At 51.2% G+C, this 9,609-nt stretch overlaps 2 protein-coding genes across 2 annotated transcripts; one reads left to right on the top strand and one right to left on the bottom strand.

Annotated features, from left to right (window-relative positions):
- Positions 1–190: 190 nt before the first annotated feature.
- EMH_0007220 (uncharacterized protein) lies at positions 191–1,736 on the bottom strand (the record flags this gene model as incomplete). The annotated part of the gene is made up of 4 exons (XM_013497901.1): positions 191–501; positions 1,079–1,297; positions 1,429–1,515; positions 1,670–1,736. The coding sequence occupies 4 exons, from the start codon at positions 1,734–1,736 to the stop codon at positions 191–193; spliced, it is 684 nt and encodes a 227-aa protein (XP_013353355.1).
- Positions 1,737–3,230: 1,494 nt separating this feature from the next.
- EMH_0007210 (WD-repeat protein, putative) lies at positions 3,231–9,609 on the top strand (the record flags this gene model as incomplete). Its single annotated transcript, XM_013497900.1, has 12 exons — positions 3,231–3,459; positions 3,647–4,093; positions 4,258–4,506; positions 4,836–5,124; positions 5,397–5,620; positions 5,845–6,204; positions 6,336–6,393; positions 6,562–6,798; positions 6,908–7,067; positions 7,206–7,598; positions 7,804–8,595; positions 8,803–9,609. 12 exons carry the CDS (start codon positions 3,231–3,233, stop codon positions 9,607–9,609), a joined length of 4,245 nt encoding a protein of 1,414 aa, XP_013353354.1.

Genomic DNA, 9,609 nt, shown 5'->3' with positions numbered 1-9,609 from the left:
CAAAGTTACTGACACATGCTTCCTCCCATACGACTGAGCCGGCATGCGGCAAATGGCTCTGTCAAATTGCTTCCTTCCGCTGCAACTGGAAGTCCTATTCTTCTCGAAGTCGCAGCGGTGCGCCCTGTCTCGCAACGCTCATACAAATGTACAGCTATTGCGCCGGTCCCCTGTCGACCTCCATCCCGTATCAGGTTGGCGGTCCTGCCGGAATCTCCTGAAATACCGGTGCGGAGGCATCGGGTCTTGTTGACTGAGCTGGTGTGTCAGTACGATCCCACGGGCGTCGTAGACAGCCGTAGGCAAGTTTCAAAAGGCGGACGACGACGCCACGAATAGTAAACGCAAAAAACCCGGTGAAGAGGACCAACAGAAGTGACGAGAACGGAGTAAAATCGCCAGGAAAGGCAAGGCGGTGGTACCAGCAAATGCAAAGGATGACAAAAACAGTCACGCCGAGCACAATAACAGACCAGTCGCCAGTATCTGTATTCCCTCCACCTGCGGAAGCAAGGCAGAGTAAGAATATCATACACCCTGTGTATGCATCCCACAAGAGCAATCACAAGCAGCGCTTCATTCACTCATTCTGCGTGCGTAGAAGTCACCAAACAATGGCTACAAATGGGACAGCGCAGCAACGACCAGTATATTCCAGTAGACGCGGAAGAAAAAATCGAAGCAAACAGGAAATGGAAATATTGGAAATATTAAAAATGATNATTCCAGTAGACGCGGAAGAAAAAATCGAAGCAAACAGGAAATGGAAATATTGGAAATATTAAAAATGATGAATTCCATATGTTACACGATAAGTATGTACAATATTATCAGCGCATTTACATGCACCTGAAAATATTTACTACCTGTAGGATTAATTTAAGGAAATACTTTCGAATATACACTTCTAGTAAACGATCCAATACGTAAAGCTCCATTTTCTGTATCTCTTACAAATGCGACCATAGAATATAATCAATTCCAGGATGAACGAAAATCATTTACATATAAACGATTATAATTTAAAATCTTCGTACGGCAGATGACGGGGCGAAGCCACACATGGCCCTTAACCCACCGGCGTTGTTGCAGCCACCCGGCCCATTTCCTCTGACATTTGGTGGACGATTTGAAAGAACTGCGTGGAGAGTAACTCCTGGTGCACTGTCAGCGTCGGCCGAAGATGATGTTGCACAGGAGCCCGCTGCAGCTGCTCGCGCAGGCACACGAAGGTGAGAAGCGAGAGTGTCGTTGTCTGCCAGCTCGCGACCCAAGAAGATCACGCGCACACTGAGGCCTGAAGCATCATCACGAATTCCGCACGAAATGCCCAGAATCCACAAAAAGTGCCCCGCTATAAGCTAAGCAGGGAAAAACAAAAAGATCAGGGTGAGCTGCTGCGCTTCCTTTCTATGACAGTGCGAGTACCTCTGGCGATTTCTTGTGAAAAAACGCTGTTTTTCACCTCCAGGATGGTCGAGTTCGCATCCAACAGGGATTCTGAAGAGTCATTCGCTGGACAACGGGACAAGTCAAGTCAGCCCTCCCAACGCACCGTAAACCGAGGCATTTCTGTCGCTTTTGGGTATCCCAGCTCACTCAATGCTCCGTGTAATTGTGTGGAAGTGTACTGATTTTGCGGGAGCAAGCATGGGGAGTGTTGCCTTACCGGTGAATGTCACCGGCTCTCCCGCGCAGTTCACTACCCACTTGACGCGCACTTTCTCCCCCGCCATTGCTTAGAAACCCGAAGGCTTCGCTACACGCTCTTGTCCTCTCTTCAGCCCTTCTCTGGGCGGCTGTCCTTCAAGATCGAGCTGGCGAGCTGCCTCAACCGATACATACCCCGGTGGCCCGGCCGCCGACAATCAAATCAAGGGGCAGTCTCTGGGGGGCGTGAGATAAGTGGTAACTTCCTACATACCACGGTGGTGCTTCTCATACCGCGTACTGCAATGTAGCGATGTGGTGCCAGAGCTGACAGATGCAGACGATGGAGGTGTCCAATCTCCAACCGAAACTGAGGCGAGGGCTGCTGCCTGGCTAGGCCGTAGTGGACTGCAATGCCGTCAGACAAGCAGACAGGATGTTGTCCTGGTCAATCAGCAGGCGCAAATATTCCGATGTGGAGCAGGAAGTGAGTGAAGGCGTGTAAAACGAAAGACTGCCTGATAGCTGAGGTAGTTGTGACGAGCGCTACGGCCGGGAGCAAATCTGAACACAGCGGCTCCCCACGGCTGTCATTTCTCTTGCTTCTCTTGCTGCTACTTTAGGTAATACTACACAAATAAGTTAATGGGTCATCTGTAAGTCAGTTTGTCCAGATGTCAGCCCCGCAAGTGCCACATGCAGCGCGCGGCCCGTGCACCGCTGGGTAGCCCGTTTTTGAGTCGAAGACAGTACTCAACAAACAGTTTAAAAATAGACTTAATCGATAATGTGAGGGAAAACAACAATGAACTTGCCTATAACAGCTCCTTTTCTGCCCTCCTCTTGATGTGGCAGTTCCATTCCTGTAGCCGCACGCAATGCCGTGTTAGCGAATCGGTGGATACCTGCAGGAAACCTTTCGAAGGATCCCCTGACAACTTCAGCGATAAACGCCGCCCCCTCCCGTATATGGTCTGACCCAGTCAAGCATGCTAGTTATAGTGGCTACGGCTTACTGCAAGGCGGTGCCTAGANAGCGCAAAGGGGAACCTGATAAACTCTCTGCAACGCAACGCTTCTCCTCCTCACAGTTGGCTGGAAGTGCAGCCGTACTGCATGCGGCGTTGTGGGATTTGGACAGCTTCTAGTTTTGCAGAACACTGCTACATTGGGGTAGCTTGAGTAAAGCCATGACCCAATGTTTAGCGTTAGTTGAGTGAGCAAACTGTGCCCCATTCGAGGCACGGAACGGGAACGGGCTACTGACCGGGGCGCATTTTGTGCTCACTTTTACGCAGCGCCAAAAGCATCCTTCGGAAGAGAAAGGTGGCCATCGGCACCTCATGGATCCATTCGAATGCATGATATGACTACGGGTCATGCATTTTTGTTATGCTGCTCCGTTGAAATGCCGGTTTGTGCACGCCGGCGTACTACTCGGGACACGCTCTCTTGCAGGCTCAGGAACGGCCAGTTGAAGGTAGTGACAATTTTCTTGCGTTAAACTCCTGAAGACAGGTGATTAACGTCGGAGGTACAGACTTTTGCGTGTGCACCCGGTGAAGGGTGTAGGAGGACTTATGGAGGCAAGTCTCCTATGGCGGCAACGGGCCGCTAGAGGAGAAGATGCGGGTATTACGCTGTGGAGTGTCGCATGCAGCCCTGACGGCTCTCGCATTGCTGTAGGGGTAGGTTTTTGTGTGATTCTTGTCGACGCTGAGTCGGGAGATACGCTTCAGACGCTTTCTGGCCATAAGGGCAACGTGAACGCAATCGCATACGCTTCAAGTGGGAAGCAGTTTGCTTCAGGTTCGGACAGACAGCTTCTGAATGGCCTGCCTGTAGCTCACGGCAATAAGTCCCTTCTGAAGCCAAACATATATGGTCGGGTCGCTTGGAGAGCGCCTTCCCCGTGCCGTCAACCATCACATAGCTGCCTGACAATATTCGATTTGCTGTGTATTGTTCCCTCCCGTTGCTCGTGATGCATTCTTAGGAGGAGCTGACAAGCAAATCATTCTCTGGGCATCAACGGGGGAGATCTTAAGGCACTTCGCGCACTCAGGAAGCGTGCAGGCCCTTGCATTCAACCCTCGTACGCTGGTGCTCGCCAGTGGCACTACAGAAGAACTTTGCTTGTGGTATGACGATGGCTCTAGCGGACTAGGTGAAGAGGAGAGTAGTCGGCTGGGGAGCAGGTCAAGCTTCTTTAGCTCTAAGTCTTTGGGGACGACACAGATCACTCGTAGCAACAGCAGGACTCCGGGCAGCGCTTCAAGTATTCTCGGCAACGCGATTGCCGTGGGGTTGGCCTTGGCCAGCGGCAACAGTGACATCAAATCCAGCCAAAGCTCCTCAGGCCTTCAGCGGTGTGACCGAATCAAAATAAGTTCCCGTATTTGCGTTCTGTCATGGGATGACGAAGGCCGACGGCTTGCTGCAGGTAAGGAATGTGTCGAGTGATATGTTCAGTCGCCTACGGATGCAGCCATATCTCTACTTAAAAGATAGCCCCCATTATTGGCTTGTAGCCATTAATGTTTTCGCCGTATATCCTCGAGTTCCAAAAAGTGATGCTTGACATCAGCCATTACCACTGCGTGACAGGTCAGTATAACGGGTTACTGGTGGTGCATGATAGCGAAGGTTCGAAGATATGGAGTCACCAGCTGGATGCTCCAGTCTGGGCGTTGGCTTGGCGACCAAGCAATTCTGGGAACGCAGCCGATCAGGGAAGTGTTCTGGTGGCGTGCACGTTTGAACCGAGAGTTTGGCTGTTCGATGCTGATGCAAAAGCCGCACTAAGGTCCACGCAGCTTACGTATGACCCGCTGTACGTTGAATTTGCCCCAAAAGGTGCGTTTACCCTGAGAGCTTGGTAAGCCTGGTAGAAACGTATCTGGCCTCACGTTTTCGTGGTTATGTCGTCTAGGCTGCCTTGTAAATTTGGTACATTGAAATATTCAGTCTGCCAATGCAACATTTAAATTCTCCCCGCTCTTCTGAATAAAGGCTTGGTCCACCTCGTGCCTGTGGCAGAGCAAGTAGTTCATGGCAAACACGGGGCTGATGTTTTACATTTGTAACAGCTAGGGAGAGCTGTATGTTAAATCTGAAATCACATATCTGCGGAATAAAGCTCTATCGTGATAACAACATTCAGCCCGCGCGTATGCCTAATGCAGGCGAGTACTTCATTTTGGTAGGCGTGGACGGCGGCATCTCTTTGTGGAGCTATAAGGGCATATGCCTGCAGCCGCTGGACTTTTCTGCTGAAAAGCCAGAGGTGACAGCCTGTTGCTTTCTTCCATCCGGACAGCGGATTGCCCTTACCACGCGGGAGGGAGACCTAGGGATTGCACAGCTGAGGCTACCTGTAGTTCACGGTCTTTATCGTGAAGTGTATGCTCGTCGGACAGCCCTCTGCGAGGTTACCGTTCGCAATTTACTCACAGACATGACGACAACCATTCAGTAGGGAGAAATACCACGTTATTCTTACTTGGAAGGCTGGCGCGTTGCATAAAGGAGCGCCAGGCACGCCAATAGCCACCATTGTGGTGCTTCACGCTCGCACAGAGTAAAACACCGTTGAAACCCTAGCTGACATAACAAGCGAACACAAATCGTTTAGCTTAGCGGTGAATATGGCGGGTTAGGCCTGCTCCACAGGGGGCCAGTAGATGATACTCCACATAAACATGATAGCAAATGAAGCATTTTGGTTAGTCTCGAGTTGTCTTCAGGTTTGATGAGCTCGTTTACAAGATAGCAGTGTACAAATTCCTGCTGGCTGTCCAGCTGAAGGAATGCGTCATAATAGCAGAGGTTTGCTCGGGAGATTCCGGCCCTCTGGAGTACCGTGAAGTCCGCCGCCTCATGGGATCATTTGAGTGTTCGCTGATGCTGTTGACGGCCAACTCTGTCGTTCTGTGTAAAGGCAACACTCTGAGGCTCCAAGAAATCGAAGGTAGGCTACAACACGGATGCAAGGCAGGCAGACGCTTTAGTAGTTTATACTAGGGAAAGTTCATGCACTGCAAGCATTTTGGCTTACTGCTGCCATTCGAGCGTCGAGCACAGCAAGCGTTGAGGGTAATTAATTATATTCATATGTGGTAGTCCCTAGTTTGCTGCGTGCTTCAAGCTATTTACGAGACCAACCTCATGCGTGTGTGATCTCATTTCCTTAAGGGAGTGTAAAAAGGCAGTGGACGCTAAGGGCTTCCGTTCGGTACATAAGAGTGCTTGGAGGCCCACCTGGTGCAGAGACGCTGTTGGTTGGTCTTAAGAATGGAGAGGCGCTCTACGTTTACGTACACCAGGAACTTCCACTGCCTCTTTTGCACCATCGTGTTGGGATAGTCTGCATGGACGTGTCAGCCGAACGCAACCGGCTTGCAATCATAGACGAAGAAAAGGAACTCTGCATTTACGACATGCCCAGTAAAAACCGGTCATACTCTCAGAAAGACTGTACTTCTGTTGCGTGGCATGAGTCGATGGACGACTTATTGTCGTTTACCGGTAGCAGAAGTCTTTTTATAAAGGCAGGTAAGCAGGAGAAGCCAATGTCGGTGGATACTTGACTGCAGCAATGCGGTGATGCCAGTTGGTTAGCTGCCGAGTTAGAGAGCCGAAACCGCTTCGTTCCTGTGCTGAACTGCTATACAATTTGTATGTAGGTTCCTTGGCTCCTCAGCAACAGTTTTGTCAAGGCATCGTTGTTGGCTTCTTGGGGTCGTACGCATTTTGTCTCTATTGTCGTGAGATGCTGAGGATAAAAGTTAATCATACAGTCTTCATAAGGCAGCTTTTTGAAAAAGGGGATCTTGGAAAAGCATATACGCTTGCGTGTCTGGGGGCAACTCGCGACGACTGGAAACAGCTGGCACTCGAATGCTTGTGCAGAGGCGACCTTCACCTTTCGCGCAAATCGTTCCAACATCAAAAGGACTTCAGGGCTATATCTATGTTGAATCATATGCAGTTAGAGCTTAAACTGTTAGACTTGAGCCCAACACGGCGTCAGCATGTTTGCAAAGCCTATGCTTACGCCTATGTCCAGAATTTCACAGGTGCAGCGGAGGAGTGGGCCGCTGCAGGCCTGCCTCAACGGGCTTCTGAGATGTTTGCTGACTTGCGTCGGTACGCATGCAATACGAAGTCGCGCTTAATGTAGCGCAGGGCACGTCTTCCCAAACCTGTTGACCTGTGGTTGACATCCTCACGCTGAATGTGTTACCCTGAACTTTAGGTGGACGGAAGCAGCGCGCTGGGCTAAAGTCGCTGAACAGACCCAGAAATGCTCTGAAGCAACCACGGACGAAACCGCAAAGCCGTCTTCGAAGGAAGGAGATAAGCCGGAGGAAATCGCAAAGGGGACTCCTCAGCAGCCCATCGGCTCCCCAATGCAGGTGCAATGCATATTTACGTTTCGAGGCTGTTGATCGCTGAGCGGTCTTTGCTTCACATCAGTACGTCCCTTTATCCAACGGCCACGACCACTGCGCACACTCGTAGCATCTGGTAAATGTGCTTCCGGGTGTTCGTAGAGAAAAAAGAAGATGCCAGACATGGAACAAGAATGCAGAGAAGCTGCAGCCCTGTACGCCGCTGCGGGGCAACTACACCGAGCCTGCCAAGTTCACGCGAAGATCGGGGACACCCACAGCATGGTCGAAATCATGAGAAAATGCAGAACTACCGAAGTAGCACCGCCAGGCCAGGAGCAAGAACGTCTTCAAATGCATCAGGAAGGCGAGAAGGAATCACTTGGAGATCGTGAAGCTTCGGCAGCTTTACGTTGCGCTGCGCATGCTTTTGAAAAGTGCGGTAATATCAACTTTGCCAAGGAGGCTTTGCTGATCCTTGGAGACAAAGTAGGATTTTTAAAGCTTCTCATCCGGGCTGGCCGGTGGGAAGAGGCCCTTTCTCGAGCAGAACAGGTGGGTGCAAATCATTCAACCGGTGATACACAATATTTGGGCACGCGCCAGTGCCCACAGGACCCCATGATCGACCTATGTATGGACTGCCTGAACCACGGACTGCGAGATCATGGGATTGCATTGCACTGCAAGCTCCTAATGCGCCGAGCTATTCCGCTACTACTTGCTCTGTTTATGTGATTATCCACACGATATGCTGCAGGACCCAGAAATCCTGCATCATGTGCTTGTACCATGGGGTCACGAGCTTTTTCGTCGCGATCAGCCCGAGTTAGCTATCGGTGCTTTTCGGCGGGCAGGAAGGGAAGATCTAGCTTTAAAGATAGAGTTCGCCTTGCTCGAAGGCGCAGTATCGCAGAAGTTCTACGCCCAGGCGGCGGGGCGGTGTTGGGCCATTGCCAGGGCTTTTGCTAATTTGGCAACATTCAATGAAGAGGAGCAAAGCCATTCAGCATGTGTGAAGGCTTGTGATGAGGCAGTTACGGCCCACCAGTCACTCAGTAAAAATGTCATCAGGACATTCCCGGTCTGCGTTTGTCAATTCCTCGTTTGCTACTTCCGGCGTCTCTCTGAGATCTACTGGGTGTACTTCGTCCTGGTTCGCCAGGCATCATCTGTGCCACCGAGGGCTGCAATGCCACCCCACGCAGTCCTGAGGGCATGCACATTTCTGTGGACGCATGCGCTTGCGCCCCTTGGGCAGGCTGTTTATCCCAAGCTTGCTGCGGCAATGGATGGCAGCGAACCTGCCCCCCTCGCTGGAATCTTGCAACCACAGTTGCAAATCAAACGCCAAGAATCCAGTTTGGGGACTCTGCCGACTTGGCGGTTGCCGCCATGGTGGAATGACGCTCAGGATGCGCTTGAAGCTGTTGATGTGCAGACGCATCTGCGCCTCTGTGGAATCCGCGTCAATCGGCGAGTCAAAGGCATCCGGTCCTTTCTCGTATTGCGCCTGATGACAGATGCGGCACTCCAACTACGTGACTTTCAGGTTTGCGGATAAAAGCATTAGTTTCGACCTCCGCTTCAAGGACCATTTCATCCTCCGCTAATTCTCAGCAGCACAGCGCTACCCTCACGCGGCTCTCTTTTCGAAACGCTTACAACAGCAATGCAACATTGCCAAGGGGGTTTGAACGTTACCACATGTGAATCAACTTGTATTATGGTGTCGTTGCGCTTGATTCGTTGCTTGCAGACAGCAGTAGCAGCCTGCAAAGAGCTTCGAAAACTTGCACTGACGGGTGCTGAACACGAGGAAAGAGCGGAACTGGAATTGCAGGTGATGGCAGCCCAAGTGTCTGCGGTGCACGACGGCAGTCTTCGTGATGCTTCTGCAGCCTTGACAAGGGCCCCCTGTGGTCTATGTGGAGCTGTTGTGCCGCTGCTGACCGCTGAAGCTGTGCCACTAGGTGCCGACTTGAGCTGCGGAAAATGCGGCAGTCCAATTACAATGGAATTCGGTACATTCGCACCAATTACAGCAGTCGAGTTCTCCATGTGTAAAGCCTCAGAGGAACAGTTTGCGGATATTTCGTCGTTACCTACTAAAGATATAGTTTCAGATGAGCTTTTCCTGGCGGCCGTTCGGGGGAACCTGTTGCATCTACGTGCAGCGGCATCCTACGACAAAAAGCGTTCTTTTGGCCCTCTAGAGTTCCAGCCACCTTCGGTAACTCCGGATGTCTTGCTCAACCAACCGCCCGAAAAAGTTTTGAGGCGCACGAACAATTACCTTGAGGGTGCGGCTGGCTCCCGCACCCTCAGGCTACTTCGACTGCCTCAAACAGCGGCTGAACAAGCACTGTCTAGTGCTTGCATAGCGGAGAGGGCTACTACGCGATATCCTGAAACACTGATGACGTGTGGCACATGTTCCCACTTGTTTATTCACCCACCAGCGCACAGGCCACTCTTGAGGGGTGACATGTGCACCTTGTGTTCTACCAAAGGCTCTCTCACTCCGATAATCCAGTGCCACGCACTTACATTTGGACAACAGTGA

This window comes from Eimeria mitis, genomic scaffold, assembly GCF_000499745.2.
Source record: "Eimeria mitis Houghton genomic scaffold, Emh_scaff300, whole genome shotgun sequence".
NCBI lineage: Eukaryota > Apicomplexa > Conoidasida > Eucoccidiorida > Eimeriidae > Eimeria > Eimeria mitis.
This window is presented reverse-complemented; position numbering and strand designations above follow the sequence as displayed.